The sequence below is a fragment of the Lissotriton helveticus genome, chromosome 12, assembly GCF_964261635.1.
Source record: "Lissotriton helveticus chromosome 12, aLisHel1.1, whole genome shotgun sequence".
NCBI lineage: Eukaryota > Metazoa > Chordata > Amphibia > Caudata > Salamandridae > Lissotriton > Lissotriton helveticus.
The window spans coordinates 835,888,957-835,913,936 of NC_136073.1; the positions used below are offsets into that span (position 1 = coordinate 835,888,957).

General features: G+C 46.1%; 1 protein-coding gene across 2 annotated transcripts in view; it reads right to left on the reverse strand.

The window, feature by feature from the left end:
* The window catches only part of ZNF414 (zinc finger protein 414), a 176,052-nt gene that overhangs the window by 124,841 nt on the left and 26,231 nt on the right, over positions 1–24,980 (reverse strand). For both annotated transcript variants that reach the window (XM_078670108.1, XM_078670109.1), the window contains exon 4: positions 6,126–6,231. In XM_078670108.1, the coding sequence (XP_078526234.1) occupies positions 6,126–6,231 (106 nt within the window). The remainder of the gene's footprint in view (positions 1–6,125; positions 6,232–24,980) is intronic.

Genomic DNA, 24,980 nt, shown 5'->3' on the forward strand with positions numbered 1-24,980 from the left:
TTCAGGTCCCTTCCGTGGCAGTCAAGACGAATTTCTTGACAGAGATCCTCCTCTGAACCCTTGCAGTCTGTCAACGAGGCCTTAACCGATGTCCTACTTGGAACCAGGTCTCCAGTGTATAGGTCAATTGCCCAGCGCCATCGCCCTCCACCGGGCCACCCAAATTTTCTCACCAACCACCCTACCCAGAGAGCTTGGTGTGCCAAGCCTCTATCTCCCACAGTGCGTTCCCTTCTGCACTCAAAGCCAAGAGGTTGGACAGTTGGGATAAGAAAAGTTTTTTTCCACCAGACTTGCATTGTGGTCAGTCAACACTGCATGCTTATTGGCCCTGTGGGCAATGGTTGCACAAGTGCTGCCACAGGTTCTGGAGGAAGCCCGGACCGTCCTTTCCCAAGCAGGAGCAGACGGGAGAGATGAAGCAAAGTTTGCTATCTGTTGTGTTCTCGAAACAACCGACTCGCTGGGTGGAGCGATTTCATCAATGGTAGCTGTTCTCAACAACTGGCTGTTTAAGGTGGGCTCGCCCCAGGCTGTCATCTCCCACCTTCAGACTACAGCAAACTTCCTGCACTCATTGGGGTTCACAATCAATGTGACTAAGTCACACCTGACTCCCTCTCAGACGCTCCCTTTCATCGGAGCTGTTCTTGACACAGTGCAGTTTAGGGCCTATCCTCCCTAGCGGCGAGTCCAGGATATTCAGGCTATGATACGATGTTTCAGCCTCTATCCTGGATTTGGGCGAGTGACTCTGAGGCTGCTCGGCCTAATGGCCTCCAGCATCTTGCTAGTGACACATGCCAGGTGGCATATGCAGGCTCTGGAGTTGGGCCTGAAGTTCCAGTGGGCACAGCATTAGGGGTATCTTTCTGACATGGTCCAGATCTAGGAGGGAAATGCACAAGACTTGCAGTGGTGGCTGACCAACCACGATTATGTCGGTGGCAGATCCCTCTCCCTTCCCCAACCAGATCACAGAGTAGTGACAGATGTGCCACTACTGTGATGGGGTGGCCAACTGGGAGAGGTGGAGATCAGAAGACTTTGGTCTCTGGCATAATCCACATCAACTTGCTGGAGCTCAGAACGATTTGCTTGGCTTTAAAAGCCTTTTTTCCATCAATCAAGGGAAAGCTGGTTCAAGTGTTCATGCACAACACTACCGCCATGTGGTACTGCAACAGGGCAGGGTGGGATGTGGTCATGGGCCCTTTGTCAAGAGGCCCTGCATCTGTGGACATGGCTGGAACAGCAGGGCATTTCCCTTGTGGTTCAACACCTGGCATGTTCTCTGAACGCCAGAGCAGACAAACTCAGCAGTCGATACCGAGCGGATCACGAATGGAATCTCCATCCCGAGGTGGCGCAAGTGGTCTTTCAGCAGTGGGAAGGTTATATCGGTTCGCCTCCACCAAGAACGCGCAATGTCAGCAGTTTTGCGCATTGGAATTTCCAAGGCAGCTCTCGCTCGGAGACGCTTTACGCTTTGAGTGGAGCTCAGGCACCTATACGCCATTCCGCCCATACCACTCCTGTCCAGAGTGCTCAAGAAGATAAGGAGCATCCAGCCCAAAGTCATTCTTGTGGCACCAAACGGGGCATTGAGAGTCTGGTATCCAGAGCTTCTACAATTGAACATTGATCCTCCAATCAGGCTGGCCCTTCGGTAGGATCTTTTGTCGCAGCAGCAGGGGAGGGTTCTCTTGCTGAAACCTGTCAACTCTACTCCTTCTTGCGTGGAGATTGTGCAGCGGTAGTTGATTGCATTCTACTTTCCTGCCGAAGTTTGCAATGTTATTTTGGCTGCCAGGCAGCCCTCCACCAAGACTGTGTAGGCCTGCCGGTGGAACAAATTTGTAAAATATTGTACAGAAAGGTCTATTGATCCCCTTTCTGCTCCCCTCACTCAAGTTTTACTTTTTAGTTTGACCCTTGCCCAGCAGGGCTCTGCATTGGGCACTCTCAAGGGGTACCTTTCAGCACCGTCTACCTTCCTGAGGCTTCCAGACCAACCCATCTTATTTAAATCTCCCATTGTAAATAGATTCCTCAAAGGCCTCGTACATATGTTCCCTCCTTCCCCTTTCATTATGCTTCAGTGGGACCTCAATTTGGTTCTTACCTTTCTAGTGTGCGCTCCCTTTGAGCCGCTGCACAAAGTCCCCCTCCGGCTGCTTACTATTAAAACAGCCTGTCACCAGGCAGGTTGCTCCCCTCACCGCCACACAGCCCCCTGTGTGCGCTGTGCCCGCTGCTGCAGCCACTTGTGATTGGTTTGTGCCCGCTTCTACTGCCTTGCATTCTGTTCCACTGCTCACTGTGCTTTTTTTATATTTGCTGTCTGGCCCCTTTTTGCTTTGCATCTCCCTGTGCCCCCGTTTTTTGCCTGTGTCCCCTTGCTTTTTGTGACCCCCTCCCGCTCCCCCCTTCGTGGTTCCCCCCCGCTGCGTCCCCGCCCCCCTGCATTCCCATTCGCCACCCCGCTCCCGCCTCCAAGCTGCTCCTACCCCCACTTCCCCGCTTATGGAGGCCGCGCAGCAGACGCGTGCCTAAGGCAAGCACGTCTGCGCCTGGACCGCGCCCAGCGCCAGGACCCCTGGCCCCTTCAAACGCCACGACACCCGCCTCTGCTACGACTCCAGCACCCTCCACGCACTCAACGATCACACATCTGCTGCCTGGCCGCCCGAAGCGCACCAAAGGACCCTTCTCCTGCCGGAACTGCAGCTTCACCAGCATCTGGCCCGCCAACCCGGCCAACAAGGAACCCAACTTCCTCAGATGCATCCTGCTCAACACCCGCTCCGCCTGTAAACATGCCGTCGAACTCTGGGACCTACTCGACACCAACGCCCCAGTAGTCGCCTTCCTGACAGACCTGGCTGCCCCCCTCCTCTGCACCTGACATCGCCATAGCCATCCGGGAAGGCTACAAGATCACCCGCAAGGACCGCCCCAACGGAATATGAGAAGGAATTGCCATCGTCCACAGAAACACTCAAAATCTCGACACACACCGACGATACCCTCAGCACTGCCGAACACCTGCACTTCCAGATCCACACCGACCCAAACACCACCCTCAGAGGCACCCTCCTCTACAGACCCCCAGGACCCCGACCGCAGGTCAGTGACTCCATCACCGACTTCATCAGCACACACGCCTTCGCCTTCACGGACTACATCCTCCTCGGGGACCTGAACTTCCACCTCAAGAACAAGGACGCCAACTCCTCCACCCTGACCGACAACCTCGGACTCAGACAACTCGTCACAACACTCACTCACTCACTCCGCCGGCCACACGCTTGATCCCATCTTCTCAGCAAGCACCCACGTCTTCTTCGACCGCACCACCGAACTCCACTGGACCGACCACCACTGCATCCACTTCACCTTCCAGAAACCCACCACACACCACCGCACCCAACAGATGCCGCGCCTCAGCTGGGGCAAGATCAGGAGGACCAGCTAACCGCCGCCCTCACCCAGAGCCCACCCGCGGACCCGACCAACCTGACGCAGCAGCACGCAGCCCCATTCGATGGATCAACGACTGCGCCAACACCCTCGCCCCGCTCAAGAAGCCCCCCAACACCCACATCAGCAAGAGAGCCAGCTGGTTCACCGAAGACCTCCAAGCGAACCTGCCGAAAACTAGAAAAATTCAAAGGGTAGGAATCTGCAGCTAAATCATGTCCCTACCAGATAAGGCATTCCTAAGGTAAGTAACTTGTCCTTAAATTAAGATTGCCACTCAGAAAAATTATAAGTAAATATCTTTCTTTCCTATTTGACAATGAGGTTCTTTACCCCAGGTAATGGAGTGCAGCAATTGTGTATAGACCGGTGATAAAGGGTGATTTGAGCCTGTAATGTGAATTTTTTTTGAAGGACTCAATTTCAAAAGAGCAGAGCTCCACCGAACCACAAATAGGCCTCATTAGAAGAAGATGGGGAATCTGGTTTTTTAACAGAAAGGAAGACCAAGCACAAACCAAATTTTATACATGGCTAGCCAAGGCGTCTAGGTTTCATATCATGGGCAAGAAATTTAGTGATCACTGCAAGGCCAATGTCTACTTCAGCTAACACTAAAATATGCTCAATTATACAGCTTCCTGTAAAGATTCTCTTCCTCCAGCCCCCAAATAACATACTGTACCATTCAAAATTCTGAACACCAACATGCCACTGCACATCATCAAGATAACAGGTGAATGTGTGAGAGCAAGCATACAGTTAAAATAGAGCAAATCACATTTTTCCCCAGAATTAGTAATTAACTTAAAATAGATTTGTTGGTATGCATGAACCCCTTTGTGAATAATATATATATATATATATATATATACATATATCGGTTGGTATGATGAACCCCTTAGTGAATAATATATATATATATATATATATATATATATATATATATATATATATATAATTATTCACTAAGGGGTTCATCATACCAACGGATCTCTCTCTCTATATATATATATATATATATATATATTATTCACTAAGGGGTTCATCATACCAACGGATCTATATATATATATATATATATATATATATATATATATATATATATATATATATATATATATATATATATATATATTATATATTTATATATATTAAACACACAACAGGTAAGCCACACGAAGAGAAGCCTCAAGAAGTTCGTAAATATTCACATTTATTGTTTCCACAGCTTGCCAGCAGACAGTCAAAACCCTTGCAGTCTTTAGTAAAATAAATCAGCCTGACGCGTTTCCGGAACTCTGTCCTTTCATCAGAGGCATGTTCAGAAAGATTACGGAGCAGTTTGTGGGCGCGCACATTCATTAATTATTACTACCTGCCTCAGTGGGCGTGGTTTTCCGCTAGGCCTTCTGGTCCTAGTAGTGAGTGTACCATCTTCCCCAGGTGCGGCACTTGTAATCCCTCAAACTTTAGAACAGTTTTCATCCAAGTGGGAAAGAACTGTGCACTGGATGCCGTCTGCCCTGCTTTGTAGCTGTGAAATCATGCCCAAGACAGCACCACCTGAATTGGCGCCGCACTTGTCTTCTTTTCAATGTTACATGCCGAGATTCACAGCCTGCATGAACCCGCCTCCAAGCGGTGAGCTTCTCTTCACGGCCTGGCAACGGCCGTATTTCAATTAAACACACAACAGGTAAGCCACACGAAGAGAAGCCTCAAGAAGTTCGTAAATATTCGCATTTATTGTTTCCACAGCTTGCCAGCAGACAGTCAAAACCCTTGCAGTCTTTAGTAAAATAAATCAGCCTGACGCGTTTCAGGAACTCTGTCCTTTCATCAGAGGCATGTTCAGAAAGATTACGGAGCAGTTTGTGGGCGCGCACATTCATTAATTATTAGTACCTGCCTCAGTGGGCGTGGTTTTCCGCTAGGCCTTCTGGTCCTAGTAGTGCGTGTACCATCTTCCCCAGGTGGGGCACTTGTAATCCCTCAAACTTTAGAACAGTTTTCATCCAAGTGGGAAAGAACTGTGCACTGGATGCCGTCTGCCCTGCTTTGTAGCTGTTAAATTGAAAAGACGACAAGTGCGGCGCCAATTCAGGTGGTGCTGTCTTGGGCATAATTTCACAGCTACAAAGCAGGGCAGACGGCATCCAGTGCACAGTTCTTTCCCACTTGGATGAAAACTGTTCTAAGGTTTGAGGGATTACAAGTGCCCCACCTGGGGAAGATGGTACACGCACTACTAGGACCAGATGGCCTAGCGGAAAACCACGCCCACTGAGGCAGGTACTAATAATTAATGAATGTGCACGCCCACAAACTGCTCCGTAATCTTTCTGAACATGCCTCTGATGAAAGGACAGAGTTCCTGAAACGCGTCAGGCTGATTTATTTTACTAAAGACTGCAAGGGTTTTGACTGTCTGCTGGCAAGCTGTGGAAACAATAAATGCGAATATTTACGAACTTCTTGAGGCTTCTCTTCGTGTGGCTTACCTGTTGTGTGTTTAATATATATATATATATATATATATATATACATACATACATACATACACATATACACATATACACACACACGCACACACACACACAAAAACAAGATAAGGTAAAATCATAGTTCAGAGCACTTACTTAAAGTACCGATTTGGCTTGTAGTGAGTTTTTTGGTGGGTCAGAAGTTCTTGCATGCTCGGTAGCACCTCTTTACACCCCAAGGTGGAGCAGTGAAATTGCTTACCTAAATGTTCGAAGGAACAGAAAAAGTTAGAAGATAATTCTGTTAGAAATCACTTGGCCTCCATCAACATGGTGATGTTGTAAAGGTCACCCAATCAAAAGTAACACAATGTACTCTCTAAAAGGAAGAAAAATGGATGGCTCTCGTATACAAAATGGTGCTAGTAGCAAAATCGAGCATAGTATCCGATACTAAAGAGATTTGCCTATAGCATTTAACCCCTTGTACAAATCTGCATTCAACTTAGCAATGTACTCAAACAGTCAACTAAGTTTCTCAGGTGAAAAAATAGATCTTTCCCATTTTAGCTCCTATAAGAAATTTGTCAAAAGATAGAACAAAGAAAACACTGCACAGATTCACATCAAAGTTGGCATAAACCTAGAACTTTACACCAAATCTATAAAAAAAAACACTTTTTGAGTACATTTGTTCAGTAGTTTTTGATATAAGTATTTAATAAAAATGGTACCTTGTGGGCTTGAAGGAGTTAACCCTTTTTCATATTTTGTCAGATGAAAAGCCAGTTTTTGTTTAATTGCTTTGAATTGACAATTATTGAAATTTGACAGAGAGTACGTTCAGATGACTATTTCTATTTTAGAATTTTTTCATATTCATAAAGGGGGAAGGAGTCAATCAAATTTTCATTTGCTTATAACTTTGGCTCGGTTTGATCAATCTGTGTCAAGTAGTTAGCAAGTGATACCAAGATTCGTGAACATCTGGTGCGAGTAACTTCAAGTTAGTTGTGATTCGAAATTTTTGGGATCTGTCATAGTTTGATGGGGAAACGGCCACTACAACGTGGCAGTTTCCACGCAAACCTTAACCATGCATGCATTACAACGCATGCATGGTTACCACGAAAGCCTTTACCATGCATACCTTTACTCCAAGATACGTAGTAAAGGTCTCCCCCCAAAAATAAAAAATAAAGCGTGAGAAAAAGGGGCCTCCCCCCTCCAAAAAAACGCACCTGATGTCACGTCGCGAAGTGGAGGCAATCGGTGTCATTTGAGAGGAAACGGAAAGAAACTTCCGCTTCCTCTTTACGACGTACAAAGTCAACAAGGAAGATGAAGGAGAGGAGACGAAGGGAAGAAGGGGAATTTTAGTTTTAAAAAAAATATATAAGGATTGAGGGTTCAGGACAGGGGTAATTATAAGAAGGATTGGGGGCTGGGAGGTCACCTAAGGGTACAGGGGAGGGGTATAACCTTTACCAAGAGTATGCCCTTATCCAGTATTGGGGTATCTTTCATAGATTCACATGCCCGAATCATTCCCCGTCGCAGAGGCGGGAGTCCCACGGTAAAAATACATATAAAAGCAGTGCCTTAGAATAAGATTGTAGTAGGCTGACAAGACAGTAGGCCCAAAAGGCCCAAAGCTTAGTAGCCTATCTACCTCATTATATGAAAAGTGCTGAAAATAGCTCCAACCAATCAGATGCCAGCACCCTCTAGAACCTTCCTAGCAGAGGCAGTTCTCCTCAGATTTTCACCGCACGTCGTGTGGAAAGGAGTCTCCCCGAGTGCCTACTCAGTTTTTCTTCTTTGTTCTTTCAGGATGTCTGAAAAGAAAGCTCTCTTCAAGGCTTGCAGGACCTGTGATAAAAAGAGGGTCCATGTAGATGATCAGCATAAAGACTACATTTACTGCCTACATCCTAATCACATTGTAAAGGATTGGAGGATTTGTCGAACCTTCTCTGCCAAGACCATCAGGGACAGGGAGGCAAGAGTTCTTTTATGGCTCAAATCTTCTTCTACGGATGATGAGGACAGGGCCTCTACTTCCAGCAAAAGAGCCAGATCCAGAGACAGCTCTTCTCCTGAGGGGAGAAAACACCATAAATCCTCTCATAGAGCTTCAGCGCACACAAGGAGGTTGTCTTCACCTCCTTCTGGATCACCTTTACCTCCGCCTTCAGAGTCTACCAAATCTTCTGCAACTAAAACAGTGAGTAAAGCCCAGGTCAAGACTCTTTAACTGGTGTCTTCTCACACAGTCTCTGTGACTTCTTCTACTTCAAGCTCTTCATCTACGGTCTCTACAAGAGCTATAACCTCTCCTATTGTGTCATCTAAAGTTTCGGCCTCTAAGAAAACTTCTGGGGTTAAAGAATCTACTTCTGTCACTCCTTCAAAATCGTCATCAATTAAGTCATCGTCGACGAAAACCCTGTCGACGTCGAAGGCATCGTCGACGAAGAGCCCGTCGACGTCAAACATCTCGTCGACGAAGAGCCTGTAGATGGCAGGTCCAGCGAAGAAGAGCCCGTCGACGGCTGCCCAGTCGACGACGGCCTCGTCGACGGCAACCCCGTCAACTAAGAGTCCTTCGAAGGCGGCCCCGTCGACGAAGAGTGCATCGACGACAGCCCCATCAACTACGGTCTCGTCAACGAAGAGCCCATTGACGGCAGCACCGTCGAAGACGATTCCGTCGACGACGAGCCCAACTATGACACAGTCGGCTGTTGCACCTTTGGTCAAGACGCCCATGTCGAGGAAGAGCCCTTTTATGACCAAAAGTCCACCTTTGAAATCTTGGTCTGTGTTACCTCAAGGGTCTCAAGCATCACCTGTTACCTACACCCATCTTTAATTGAAAACGTACCATAGACAGGAATATACCAATATTTCTCCTGTGTTACCTTCACATATCTTGGAGACATATGTAGAGGAAGAAGATTCTGATGAAGAGGACGATGAGGAGGAAGGCCCTTATGGGATTGCACGCCATCCATCAGAGTTACAGATAAAAAGTCAGGAAGAGGATGAAGAGGACGACTTCAATGAGCATTTTTATCATGAAGACTTGTCTACGCCTTATCATAGCCAGTCACATAGGGATCCACGTTCGGAGGACACAGGTCATCTTCCTCCTTCATTAATTCAGGATTTAACAAGCCATGTTGGCTGACTATCAGCAGAGGTTTCCACCTACAACCTCTACTCTGACTGTACCTACTGTACCGGCGGTTACACCTACGCCACCACCACCGACACAAGAGCCTGCCTCACCAAGACACCTTGTAGAGCCAATACCACACGGAAATCAGGATACTTCATCATCGGATGAAGATGAAAGAGAAGAAGGCGAATTGCCTAATGATAATGTGCCTGGAGATCCTTGGGATGAATATGTAATCCCCATGCCTTCGCCTCCTATTCCGCAACCATCTGACTCACCACCTGAGGATATTGGCGGCTTTCATAATATCATGCAGAGGGCTGCTACGCGGTTTGAACTTCCGGTCACTATTGAGCAGTCGGATTGTTTTCTTTACGACTTTACAAAAAAAAGGGTATAGGAAAATTACCAGGTCTATACCAATTATAGATTTTATTTGGAAGGAAGACCTTAAGATTATGAAGACGCCTGCCTCTATTCCTGCAGTCCTTTCTCGAATCAAAAAGAAATATCGGGCTCCACCAGATACTCCATCTTGTCTGCTGGGTCACCTGCGTCCTGATTCTGTAATTTCGCAGGCCGCACAACAGAGGTCAAAAAATCCGTCTACCCCAATCTCAACTCCACCAGATAAAGAGGGCAGACGATTGGACCCGATAGGAAAAAAGTTATCCACCAATGCTGCATCATCCATCAAGGCAGCTAATTCTCTGGCAATTTTGCCACATTATGACCGCCAGATGTGGTCAGAGTTATCGGAATTCTTGGAGCTGATACCTGAAAATCGCCAGCAAGAATCACATAGGATAGTGCTCAAAGGAGAACGGGCTGCATCAGAAATAATTGACTGCGCCTTAGATATTGCAAACACAAACTTTAGACAGCTAGCAGGAGCTGCTGTTCTCAGACGCCAGGGATGGATCAGAGCAACTTCTTTTAGACCGGAGGTGCAGACTAAAATACTTGATATGGCTTACAATGGTGAATCACTCTTTGGTAAGCATATAGATGACGCTTTATTGACCATCAAGACAGACACGGCTAAGTCGCTAGGTACCCTGCAGTATAAGAGAGGATCTTTCAGAGGATCAAGGGGCCGTGGATTTTCCTCGAGAGGAAATTACCACAATCAGCAAAACAGACAATACCAGTCTCAATACAAACAGCCTTCGTACAGGCAATCATCTTCAAGCAATTTCTCTCGTCAAGGCGGACGCCGGCGATCGATCAATCAAGGCCGCGACTCAAATAAACAACAATGAGCTTTGCCGGACGCCAGTCGAACCTTCTCCCCTTCTCTGTGGGCGCGAAGATCTCAGCCTTTTTCCAACAACGGCAGAACATCACATCACATCAGATCAGATCAGATCAGTGGGTCCTCGACCTTGTTCAAAGAGGGCACACTCGAGTTCTTAAGGAAACCACCTACGACCCCGCCCAAGGGTCCCCCTTCCCCTCGTCTTCACTTACTGTTCAAAGAAGCTTTAAACATGTTCCGCAAGAATGCAATAGAAAGAGTTCCAGTCTTGAAAAAAGGGAAAGAATTCTACTCTCGATTCTTCCTCATAAGGAAAAAAAAAATCAGGGGAGTGGCACCCGATTCTCGACTTGCGCAGACTCAACAGGTTTCTGAAGAAACAGAGTTTTCGGATGGTGACGTTAACAGATGTGTTGAACTGCCTCAACGAAGGGGACTTTATGGCTTCTCTGGACTTGGAAGACGCCTGCTTCCATATCCCTATAAACCCCAAACATCGCAAATACCTACGATTCACGGTGGCTGGCGTCCACTTTCACTGCAAGGTGCTCCCATTCGGGCTGAAATCAGCACCAAGAATATTCACAAAATGCCTAGCTCCAGTCTCTGCCACACTGAGGTCTCAGGTAATACAAGTCTTTCCATACCTCGACGATTGGCTGCTCAAGGGTCCATCAAAGCAGGCTACGAGACAAGCTGTAAAAAGTTGCCTTCATCTATTCTCAAATCTGGGACTTACTCTCAATGCCAAAAAGTCACAGTTGCAACCCCTCCAAGTTCTCACTTTTCTGGGAGCAACACTAGACACCCAACAATCCAAAGCGTTCTTGTCTCAGGATCGCCAGAACAAATTACAAAGCCTGGCAAGGTAATTTCAAGAACAAAGTCAGTTTCTGTCCGAACATTCGCTTCTCTTCGGGGGATGTGCTCTTCAGCGATCAGTTTAGTCCCACTTGCAAGACTCAGGATGAGACCGCTTCAAGAAGAGCTGCACAAACAATGGCAGCAGGCCGGAGGGTCATTCGACGATTCCATAAAGGTGACCACACGAATGATACAGAACAGCAAATGCCTTTATTAAGCCAGCAGATTTCCTCAACGGGGATCAAGAGGGAATGCCCTGTCCATGCGATGGTCAGGGATTTATGCATACGCTTTTCACCCGATACCATTAATCCAAAGGGTTCTGCAAAAGATGAAGAGGGAACATTGCAGTCTTATCCTAATTGCTCCTCGCTGGCCGAGGCAGTATTGGTTCCAAGAGTTGCTTCTGTGGTCACAACAACGTCCGATTTGTCTCAATCCAACTCTCTCCATGCTGACAAGGGAGAGAGGTCAGATTCTGCATCCGGATCCACAATCGCTTCACTTGCACGCATGGCTCCTGACTTCTTAGAATTCAAAGATCTCAGAATGTCTCAGGACTGTAGAGATAGTACTTTGAGCGCGGGCTTTAGATAGACTATCAGAACATACCGCTTTAAATGGAAGCGCTTCTGTCATTGGTGCGAAACAAATAATGTACATCCACTCCAGGCCCCACCAGAGGATATGCTTCCCTATTTACTATTACTTGCTAAAGCAGGTCTAGTATTCTCATCTATCAAAGTCCATCTCGCTGCAATTTCTAGATTCAGAAAGAGTTCCAACAAGCCATCACTCTGTTCTTTGTCACTTATCAAACAATTTCTAAGAGGGCTATTTTGAGCTTTTCCTCCAGTTCGACCTCCACCTCCAGAATGTGATCTCAATACAGTTTTATCTCAATTGATGAGGAGACCTTTTGAACCAATTCACAAGGCTGACCTAAAAATTTTAACCTGGAAGGTGGCTCTTTTGTTAGCACTCACTTCAGCCCAAAGGGTTAGTGAAATCCAGGCTTTCACAATTTCAGAACCTTTTCTACATTTTTCTAAGGATTACGTTACTTTGCGAACAAATCCACAATTTATTCCTAAAGTACCATCTCAATTCCACCTGAACCAACCAGTAAAGCTAAAGACCTTTTTCCCGGATCCAGTTACACCGGCAGAAAAGGCTTTGCACTCACTTGATGTGAAACGTTGCTTGAAGTTCTACCTTCAAAGAACTAAAGATATAAGAAAATCTAATCAGCTGTTGATCGCTTATGGTCAAGCCACAATGGGACAAGCCGTGACAAAAGCAACGGTAGCCAGATGGTTATCTTCTGTCATACAATTTTGCCATGATAAAGCCAACAAACCTTTGCTCAGAAAGGTGAAAGCACATTCCACCAGAACTATGTCGGCTTCTACAGTCTTATTTGCTGGAGTCTCACTGGAGAACATTTGTCGTGCTGCGACATGGAAAAATGTCCACACATTCACGAAGCACTACTGCTTACAATCTGCATCACAGGACGATGCAGCAGTGGGACAAGCTATTCTTCAACATCTCCTTCATTAAGGTTAGACTTTTAATGTTCCTCTTATTGCATTTATGATGAAGGAGTATAATCATATGCACTGTAATGTTTCTGGTGGTCAGATAATGTTTCTTAATATGAAAGATACCAATACTGGATAACTGTAGTTACAGGTAAGTAACTTGTTTTCTTACCATGCATAAATTTACAACGAAAATCGTTGTAAAGGTATGCGTGGTAAAGGAATATTTGTGGTAAAGGTTATGCGTGGAAATAGCATTATGTTGTAACGCATGCCTGGTAAAGGCATGCGTTGCAACGGAATGCGTTGTAACGACATACAATCAGTTTGATGAATTTGGATGGAATTTTGCCTTGACTCCACATGTTTAACCCTCTTTTAGTATTTTTAAGCTCCTCTAGATCCTCCAAGGTGGGTCGGAGTTAAAAAAGGGTCATGGAGAAAATAACAGCGGCACTGTATGATGAAGCTGCACAAAATTTGGCAGAAGCATATCATATTTGGGTTAATGTATCACGTTAGTGCAACGTTAAATGCATTCTTTGATTAATCTGTAACAAGAGTGGCAGGCAGTTAGCAAGTTACACATAAGTTATGTATTTCAGGTTTGGGAGAGTGATGGGTTAAAGTGGAAGTGAAAACATTTTTGATTTACTAATAGCTTTGGCACAGTCTGATGGAACCAAGTAAAATTTGGCAGAGTCCTAGGGCCAGATGTAGGTAGCTAAATACCGGTCGGTAACGTCCGAAAATCGGTGATTTTCCCGTTACCGACCAGTACTTAGCCGTTTCTAATGTAGGAGGCTTGTTTTAAGGATTCAGTAATTTACCGATTACTTATTTTAAGGAATCAGTAAAATACCGAATCCTTAAAACCTATGTAGGTAGCACTCAAATGAGTGCATTTTTGCTTTAAAGATTCATTATTTACCACCAACTACAAGTTGTGCACACATGCACGATTCAGGGAAGCAACAGAGTGTTAATGTGACACCCTGCCACCCTTGAATATGCTCCTGCTATTACCGATTCGGTAAATAGCAAATCGGTAATAGTGAATGGCTTCCCATACATTCCTATGGGCCTCCAGGCCCATGGGAATGAATGGAAAGGTATTTCTTATTACCGAATCAGTAATAGGAAATATAACCGAATCGATAAATTTTACCGATTTATTACCTACATCATATTTACCGATTCCTAAATCCCGAATTGGTAACATTCGGTATTTAGGAATCTGTAAAATGAGATTACCTACATCTAGCCCCTAATGTTTAAAAAATGTAGGTTAATCATAAAAAAACACTACACTTATGTATATCGGCTAGTAGTGTAATATGGTCCAATAATGCCAATAAGTTGTTCTGGTGACATATACAAACCACTTTGGCTTTTGCTGTGTGGTTTTGTAAATGCCACAGAACCCTGAAGTGACAATACTGGACCATATTACACAATGTCCATTATATATATTTTTCAATAATAGGTTTGATTTTGGGTGCATACCATGAAAAATCTTTCTTCTGAATTAGAATGCTTCGGTTTACGTTCCATGAGTGGACAAAGGCGAGTGGATTTATGCAATTTAGTGGTTGCAGCATTTAGACATAATAGTGGATCTACTATACATACAATATTTGGTACAATTTGTGGATTTTACATAACATGTTTATCGTTCAAATGGATGAAATACTATAGAACAAGCACTGGCGTTGCCAATAGGTTTCGCATTTGGAAAGTTGGAGCTATTGGTTTTGTAAATGACATTTAATATTTATATATTGTTATTGACAATGCCAATAACGATATATAAATATAAAATGTCATTTACAAAACCAATAGCTCCAACTTTCCTACTGCGAGACCTATTGGCAACGCCAGTGCTTGTTCTTTTTAAGCACTCTTCTAGAGTACATGTATTACCCAGTGCATTCTTGTCTACTTCTCCTCCTCTGTCATGCTGGCTTCTGTTGCTCTTTCACCACCCATGTGCGCCTCCTCCACCAGCGCCAAATGTTTATCTTTTGCTTCCCACTACCCACTCTCACATGTTGCTTCCTTCACACCCTCAGTGTTGCTTCCCTCCACACACATCCTGTGTTGCTTTCACCACCGCCCACCCCCATGATGTTGCTTCTGCACACCCATGTTTCTTCCACTCCCCACCAGCTCTCTGTGTTGCTTCCAACACTTTTTACCTCGTGTTGTTTCCGAAAATAATAAATAAAAATAGGATTTTCCGCATTTTTTCTTTTCACTAACCACGCCTACAAAATGATGTGGCTTTTAAAAAATTGTTTAAACATGCTGCATAGCATCAGGGATACTGTGCAACATGACAAAAAAATGGTAGCCAGTAAGTCTCAAAGGTGATACATATCGGCTTTACCAATGCTTATTTTTATTCTCAAGTTTCTCGTGTATAGCCAAAGCCTCATCATTTCACTTTAATGAGGGTATATGTAAAGGAAAAGCCTCAAAGATCAAGCTACAGATAATGGTGTCAAATAAACACTCACCAATCATCGGTAGCAAATAACAAAGATACATATTTGCATATTCGGCTTCTAGGCTAGGTTAAGTGCCCTTGCACCAGAGCACAGTTTCCTTAATAAGAGTATTAAAAATGTTAATAAAGCTCCAGAATATGTTGGTAGATGAATTTGTTTTTGAAAGAGTAACTATACTTCAGTAGTAGCACACCTGTCATGTTTGCAGTGTTACGAGAAATAAAGACATACAAACGTAAACAGAAACAAGCCCATAATAAAACTAAAAACATGACTAATTCCAGATTGGGTTTAAGTATATCATGGAGTCTCGTGTGTGTGGTTTTTTTTTTAAAACTTGCAGTATTTTCTAAAAGGAAATGCAAATATCCTAAGAATTAAAAGTTAAAACGCATGGAAAACTCAAAACTGGAAGTGCTGCTCATACGAAGGAGCAAGTTCATATCACTACATTATACACATAAAAATATCAAGCCACAAATACTAAAGAGTGGGATCTGACATGGGATAATCCCAGAGGTATTCGCTTGTCCCGTATCAGATGTGCTTAGTTTACCTAGCCATATGTTTTTGCTGCATTCTCTTATTGCAGCCTTGTTATTGTCATTATGGACAGAACACTACTTTATTCAAAGATTAACTGAGGTAGATACCCCAGTTTTCTTAGCGTTTTATTAAGTGTCACTAGTGGTGTCCTATGAGGGATCCAAATGTCACAGACATAGATATATTAATGTAAACGTGTACAGTAGCACATTGGAAATATAGCTCTCTTAAAAGGCGTGAAGGTCTAAACATGCTCTTAAAGTTCGAGCTCTGCTCTGCTGCTTCTCACGTACCAAACCTGGCAGGCGTGCACACCTCCACCTGGCTCTGGCTGTCGATGTGCTCAGAGAGGATGCTCATCCGTTTGGCCAACTCGTTGTACTTAACCTCGAGGTCCTTGATGTCCAGCCCCTGCGGCAGAGGCCGGGGCGCCCCGCTGACCGTGACGAATACCCTGTCCCCGTCTGGGTAGGTGACAGGGTCCAGAGCCCGCACCCGCACGTGGCAAGGCAGCTCCACCAGCAGGCGGCCGACGGGACTGACCACCAGTGTCCACTGTTTCAGGGGCAGGTTCTTGGGGGAGCTGGCATGCAGCCTGCAGGGCACAGCCCAGAGCGGGCGAGGGTAGGTGGGCGACGGCCGGTAGACCGTGGCACTGCCTAGCAGTATGTGCACGGAGCGCTGCAGGGGGCCATTCAGCGCCGGTATTAGGGGCGCCCTGGGGAAGGCAAGAGCCATACCTGCGACCTGAAACTATAACAGACGAGTCAGGGTTATATTTCTTCTAAGTGTGCAAAAATGTTGCCACTCTTGGGAAGAGCAGCATTCCTAGGAAACACTTCCGTAAATCGAAACTTCGGGTCGGAAGTACTAACCAATCCCGTGAGCCTGCCAAGTTTGTCATCCAATGACGAGCAGCTTCAGCGACTGTCCTATCAAAAACTGGTTAGTAAGCGACATATGCCCGTGTGCGCCTGGATATGGAAAGAAGCGCAACCAACCTTAAAACAAGGTTTAATTTGTCATGGGAGTGCGTTCTATTGAAGCAATTGCTCCCACTCTGATCTTGACAAGTGTTTATATGTACCTTTTTTTATCACTCCCAAGCGTGTCATGCTTGCCTCTAAAAACAATTTGAAAATGTTTATTAGTACACAAAGACGACTTCTTGTTTGAACCGGGTTTTGTACATTATTAATTAGTCTAATGACGCCGAGGGCCGCTACGAAAAACACGAGCATTTGATTTCTGCATGCTTTCAAAACAAGTCAGGCCCGGGCCGCGCTGTGATTGGCTGACGTCACGGGGGTTTCCCGGCCGGCAGCCAATCACAGCGCGGCCCGGGAATGACGTCACGGGGGTGTCCCGGGCCGGCAGCCAATCGCAGCGCTGCCCGGGACAAAGGGGCGGGGCTTAAAAAAAGCACCAGAAACGCCCCCGAATCGCGTTTTCGAGAGAAAACGCGATTGACAGCCTCTGCCTCCCAATGGCTAGCCTCCATTTATGGAGCTAGCCAATTGGAAACAGAGGCTGTCCTAACCTCACTATTAGAAACAACAGATTTCGATCTGGGAGTGGCTTCGCCCCTCGCCAGGTTACGAAACCTAAAAATGTGCCACATCATTTACCTTTTTTAAACACATACTTTAGATAACCTTGCCGCATAATCCTAGTGGCCCGACAAAGAGAAAGAGTCGTTTTGGGGGTATTATGGTGATGAAACCAGTATTTCACAGCACACTGAAATATTTTCCAGATTTTGTGGTTCCTTGTTAATAGTGTTATTTTTTGTTTAAACAGCATTGCAGGGGATGCCCAGTCAACTTTGATGGATATGCCTTTTGATGGCAGTCGTCTTTTTGGCAACAAAGCAGACTTGGCGCTGGAGCGCTTTAAAGATTCTAGGGCTACGGCCAGATCTATGTGCCTCACTGCGCATTCTCGCCCACTCCAGTCTGCTTTTCATCCCTTTTGTGGATACGGAAGGGGCGCCCAGCCACATCCGGCCCAGCTTAGCCACCAGTTCACGCAAGTTGCTCAGCCTCTGTGTGGCCGGGGACGCGGGACACAGCGATCTCGCAGGTCTGGGAGCCAGCGGGCAGGCCAGTCCACCATTCCCCACCCCTGCCGCATCCTCCAACCTTCCTAGTCCGATGTTTCAGGCCCGCCAATGGGAGGCAGGATTCGCCATCACCTCCCCAGTGGCAATCCATCACGTCGGACAGGTGGGTTTTGCAGATTGTCCTAAGGGGCTACTCCCTCCCCTTCAAGACTATCCCTCCCTCCATGCCACAGTCAGTCGATCGAATATCGTAGGATCATTTGGCGCTTCTCCGCAAGGAATTCTCCGCTCTTTTGGCCAAGGGGGCTATAGAGAGAGGGTCCCCGCGTCAGAAGCAGGCCGTGGTTGCTATTCCTGCTACTTCATGGTGCCCAAGAAGGACAAAGGCCTGCTTCCTATTCTAGACCTCCGGGCCCTCAACCGCTTCCTCCAGAAGGAAAAGTTGAAAATGCCCACGTTAGCTCAGGTCCGCCATCGACCCCGGAGACTGGATGGTGGCGTTGGACTTGCAGGACACTTATTTCATCTACGGTTCACGGTGGGCCAAGAGCACTTTCAATTCACTGTGCTCCCCTTTGGCCTTACCAGTGCCCCACGGGTGTTCACGAAAGTGATGGCGGTGGTCGCAGCTCATTTGCGCAGATCAGGGATTCCAGTATTCCCTTATCTTGACGACTGGTTGTTGAAGGGAGTTTCGCCCCAGGCTGTCATCTCCCACCTCGAGACTATGGTGGACCTCTTGCACTCTCTGGGGTGCACTATCAACGTGCCGAAGTCACACCGGACACCCTCTCGGACACTCCCTTTTATCAGAGATGTTCTGGACAAAGTGCAGTTTTGTGCCAATCCTCCCGAGCATATTCGGGCTATGATACACATGTTTCAGCGTCTATCCCGGATTTCGGTTAAGATGACCCTGAGGCTGCTAAGCCTCATGGCCTCCTGCTGGTGATCATGCCAGGTGGTATATGCGGGCTCTGCAAAGGGAACTGAAGTTCCAGTGGGCGCAGCATCAGGGGAATCTTTCAGACTACGCCCAGATCTCGGAGGGAACTGCACAACAACTGCATTGGTGGATAAAAAAAACAAGCTTGGGTCAGAGGCAGATCCCTCTCCCTTTCCCAACCAGATCTAACAGTGGTGATATATGGGTCACTCCTGGGATGGGGCGGCCATCTGGGAGAGGCGTCTGGTTTCCAGCGGAGTCCGAACTCCATATCAAGCTGTTGGAGGTCCGGGCGATTCGACTGGCACTGAAAGCATTCCTTCCCTCGCTCAAATCGAAAGTGGTGCAGGTGTTTACAGACAACACCACCGCCATGTGGTACTGCAACAAACAAGGCAGGGAGGGGTCATGAACCCTAGGCCAAGAGGCTCTTTGCCTATGGACTTGGCCGAAACACCAGGGCATGACCCTGGTGATTCAACACCTGGCAGGTTCTCTGATCACTAGGGCGGACAAACTCAGCCGTTGGTGCTTGGTCGATCACGAATGGCGTCTTCACTCTGAGATGGTGCACGGTATCTTACAGCGGTGGGGAGAGCCTTGGTTAGATCTGTTTGCCACCGAAGAGAACGCGCCATGGCAGCAATACTGCGCGTTGGAGTTTCCAAGGCGGCACTCGCTCGGCGACGCTTTTTCGTCGCGAGTGGAACTGCGGCCTCCTATACACCTTTCCGTCTGTACCACTTCTTCCCCGAGCGCTCAAGCGCGACCGAGCCCAAGTTATTCTGGTGGCTCCGGACTGGGCACGAAGAGTCTGGTACCCCGAGCTCCTGAGCATGGCCATCGATCCTCCGATCAGAATGCCCCTTCTGGAGGAACTTCTGTCGCAGCAGCAGGGGACGGTTCTTCACCCAAACCTGTCCAGCCTCCAACTTGTTGCGTGGAGATTGAGCAGTGACAGTTGACAGCTTTTGACCTTCCACCTGAAATCTGCGATGTCATCTTGGAAGCCAGGCATCCCTCCACTAAATCGGTATACGCCTGTAAATGGAATACGTTTGTGGTATGGTGCACAGCAAAGGCTGTGGATCCCCTTTCTGCCCCTCTTTCAGAGGTCCCCTGGTACATACTTTCTTTGGCGCAACAGTGCTCTGCCCCGGGCACCCTCAAAGGCTATCTTGCTGCTAGCTCGGCTTTTCTTTGGCTGCCAGATCAGCCCTCCTTATTCAAGACCCTATTGTAAATATTTTTCTTTAAGGGCATTACTCATCTCTTTCCTCCATCTTTCATAATGCCCCAGTGGGAATTGAATCTTGTTTAAACATATCTTATGTGTGCTCCCAGTGAGCCTCTTCACAACTGTCCTTTCAAGCTTCTAACTTGCCATCACCTCTGCTTGTAGGGTGAGTGAATTTCAGGCTCTATCCTACAAGCCCCCTTTCTTACCGGACATAGTCTTGCTTAGAACGAGGCCTTTGTTCCTTCCGAAAGTGGTCACACCACTTCATGTAGGACAATCAATCACTTTGCCCACCTTTTTCTCACCTCCGCGCCCTTCCAAGGAGGAAGAGAGACTCCACCGTCTCGACCCTAAACAGGCGTCCTTCTACCTTGACCTCACTAAAGATTTCCAGGTGAGCAACTCTTTGTTGGCTATGTAGGTGCCAAGAAAGACCAGGCTGGTCAAAAACGTACCATCTCTCGATGGGTTGTCCTTTGCATAAAAATGTGCTATGCTTTAGTGAAGGATCATCCGGTGGGCCTGCATGCTCATTCCACTAGGGCTACGGCAGCAACCATTGCATTGGTTCGTGGAGTCCCACTCCTGGATATCTGCCAGGCAGCAAAGTGGGCATCTCTGCACGCGCTCACTAGAAATTACTGCCTGGACAGCCAAGTCTGGAGGTACTGCTCTTTTGCCAGTTCTGTCCTCCAGGATTTTCTGGTGTGAACTTAGTTCGCAGACCATCCTCTGGGGTTAGTATTGCTGGGTTATCTATTCTAAGGTAAGGAATCTATAACTGCCTCTTTCAGATGAACAAGTTACTTACATTCAGTAACGATGGATCTGTAAGAGACACAAGTTAGTTATAGATTCCTTACCACCCCACCTATCCTCCTCGCTCTGCGACCTGACTTCTAGGGACAGGGACTCCCTTTCAGGGCTCTAGTTGTGGTGCACCAGTGGTCAGTGTCTTTCATGGCTCTGCGCTTCTGGCGTGGTAAGTCGTGTCAGAACGGACGTCAGCGTGCAAAGGCGGCGCCTAAGTAGGCTCTGCAACATCATCCCGGCAAACGCGGCGCAGATGATAGGCGCAGAGGTACCGACACGCAGAGGTACCTCTAAGAAAAATCTCTGGATCCAGTCAGAAGCCTGGGGGAAATTCTAAGGTAAGGAATCTACAACTAACCTATATCTATTACCGAAGGTAAGTAACTTGTTCTTTACCCTATTCAATCAGGCAACATCACATCAGATTAGAATTTAATTTGCAGCAACCATCATTAATACTCGAGTTTTATTGTTTAGCTAGCTGCTACACGAGGCAGTACGCAGTGGTAAACTCCTTTAAAGCTATCACCTGGCACGCTCTTTTATTGTGTCAATCCAAATAAGATCCGTGGTCAAATTATTTTAATACGTTCAGCACTTTACATTTGCAAGCCCTTTGGAACTCTTTCACAACTGTGGGGAACTTTTAAATTGTGGCCAAGAAATATGTAAAAAGTGGTGTCATTTTTAAGAACGGGAAGCATGAAAAACTCTTAAATTATTTCCCCTCGAAAAATCTCTTCCACAGTTTCTTTTAGCCCCTCTGCATAAAGCAGCAAGACATCATTTTATTCATATATGCTTTTTATGCATTACATTGATGGATTTCCAATAGCATGGTCAGCTGGTCAGCATATAAACACTGTTCAATTTGTTGCAGCTTATGCGACTACGAAAAAGAACTCTAATGCTTAGTTTTTGCGTTTGTTCAATCCTTTTCCCAGAAAGGTGAATATGGCTTTGGACCTTTTTTATTCAAATGGATTTTAATGAACTTTGATTCTTTAACTAATTAATTCGTTTTACTCACTCTGAAAAATAGTGTGATTTTAATCAATAAACAATACATTTAATAAACTGAAATTATAAATAGGTGGAAGATTTGGGGTTTAAACTTTATCAGGTAGAACAGAATGGATGTGGTTTATGCATTTGAAAATTATGTTGGCATCTTGCATCTCTCTAATTTAGGTCACCGATTTAACAACCAATTAATATCCACCATTTTGGCACACAAAGTATGTTTTCTCCTTAGAGTACTTCTGTTTTAATGAACAACAGTGCAAATGCTTAATTGCCCTGTTTTAAGGTTTATTACGATCATGGATCACCAAAGAGTCATTATATAAGGAAGATCATTTTTTCCTCATGATGCAGAAACTGTTTCATTAAACCGTCGACGATCCAAAAAGTGAAAATTTCCATCAGGAAAAGACTAACAACACCGGTAATGACATCACCCCGTAGGGTAACACCATTGCCTCCACCTCTTCTTCTGGACGAGGAATATTCTGATGAGGATGAGAGTCCATATGGAGATGCTTACTTCACAAATTCAGGTGAAGTACTAGGACTCTGACTCAGAGGACTATTATCTGGATCAGCATCATCCAGAAACTCATTTCACTCCACGTGACACATATCAGGAACCATCAGGATAAGGTATGGTTGCCATGCCATCTTCACTTCAACTAATGTTGTTGGATTACAAGAGGAGGTTCCCATCAGACATCTCCGGAACCATACAGTCTCCTCCACCACAACCTCAGCAACCTCCTCCGCCACCACATCAGTAACCTCCTGTTTCTGTGGCATCAACCTCTCAAAGGCAGGGAGAATAACCTTTGATAGAAGGGCATGATATAGTGACAGTACCTGTCGATGAATCATCAGATGAGGACCAGAATGTGGAACAGACCCAAGATCCTAACACAGAATGGGATGACTAGGTTATCCCGGATCCGGCTTCACCATCTCCGGACCCGGCGGATTTGCCTCTTGTGGATATAGGAGGTTTCCATAAATTGATGGAAAGGGCATCAAAAAGATTTGGCCTTCCTGTTCCTGTGTTACAATCAGACTGTTTCCTCTATGATTTTAAAGAGCACTACAAAAAATCAATTTGTTCCATACCCATTGAAGAACATGTTTGGAATGAAGGCGAGAAGGTAATGCAGTCTCCAGCAACTGTAACTCCGGTTCTACCGCGCCTGGAGAAAAAATATAAAGCTCGGGAGGACAGTCCTGCCTGTTTTATTGGAAAACCTAAACCAGACTCTGTTATTTCTCAGGCAGCCCAAAGAAAGTCAAGGAACCCGACGGCACCCTTGACTGTACCGCCAGACAAGGAGGGCAGGCGCATGGACAATGTAGGCAAGAGGTTCTACTCTATGTCTAGCCTCCTGGTTAGGGCCTCGAAAGCACTAGCGACTTTGGGACGATACGATCGCCAAAAGTGGTGCAATCTTTCCCCTTTCATTGATCAGCTTCCTGATAGCGCCAAGACGGACGCAAGGAAGATCCTAGAAGAAGGTGAACGCTCTTCATCTGAGATTACAGATTGTGCAATGGACATTGCTACAACGGCTTTTCGCGCCTTAGCAGGTTCAGCGGTCCGGAGGTGTTAAGGTTAGCTGAGATGTACCTGGTTTTGCCCAGGGGTGCAGAATAAAATTCTGGATCCGCCCTTCGATGGGGATATGCTGTTTGGCAAGCATATAGATGATGCTTTACAAGACATTAAAAAAGATACAGAAACGGTGAAATCTTTGGGCACACTTCAATATCGAAAAGTACCTTTCAGGGGTGCGAGAGGTAAATGATTCTCTACATATTTAGGGGAGGTTATCAAAACGCTACTCTTCCTATTCACAGTCTTCTCAATCATTTAAACCTCAATATTCTCAGCGGCAAAATCAATCAGCGTCTTTCTCTCGCCAATCTTCCAGAGGTAGACAAGGACGGCAGGGGAGAGACACCTCAAAACGCCAATAGCGGCTTCCTGGCTCTGCCTACTGGTCCTCCACTCCTTGTAACATCGTTAGGGGGCAGGATTACACATTTTCTCAATTGCAGGAAGATCATATCAACAGATCGGTGGGTCCTGAATATCGTTCAATTTGGCCACACATTAGAATTCCAAAACCTCCCACCTCCCAGAGCCCCTCGCGCCACAGAGTCAAAACATCTGCATCTTCTCCATCTCGAAGTTTGTCTTCTGCTCAACAAAGGAGCGATAGAACCAGTGTCACTCTCTCAAAGAGGAGAAGGGTTCTATTCCAGATTTTTCCTCATTCACAAGACGGAGGAAAAGTGGCGCCCAATCTTAGATCTGAGGGAGCTCAACACCTATCTCATAAAACTCGCTTTTCGAATGGTCTCTCTTCAAGACTTCTTGCGTCTTCTAAATCCAGGGGGATTACATGGCGACCCTGGATCTCCAGGACGCATATTTCCACATCCCGATCCACCCAGCTCACAGAAAATATTTACGCTTCACAGTAGCCAAGAGCCACTTTCAGTTCAAAGTACTACAGTTCGGGCTCCGTTCCGCGCCGCGGATATTCACAAAGGTGTTGGCCCCGGTAGCTGCATTCCTAAGATAACAATCGCTAGAGGTTTTGCCTTACCTAAACGACTGGTTAATAAAGGCTCCATCGTCTCAAGCAACGACAAGGGCAGTCAAAAGTTGCATCCAACTTTTCAATCACCTGGGTCTAAATCTCAACAAGGAAAAATCAGTCTTTGTTCTATCCAGAAGGGTCAGGTTCCTGGGTGCCATTCTGGATACAAGAAGCTGCAAGGCTTTTCCTACGGAAGAAAGACAAAAGAAGCTAATCTGCTCTGCCAACCATTTACGAAGAAGACGATTCCTGACAGTTCGTCAATACAAGTTTTTCCAAGGAACGATCTCATCTTGCATACCATTAGTTCCGCATTGCAGACTGAGAATGCGTCCCTTGCAAGAACAGCTAGACATACAATGGCGCCAGGTGGAAGGTTCTTTCGAGGACAAGATAAGAATCACTCCTCTCATGAGAAAAG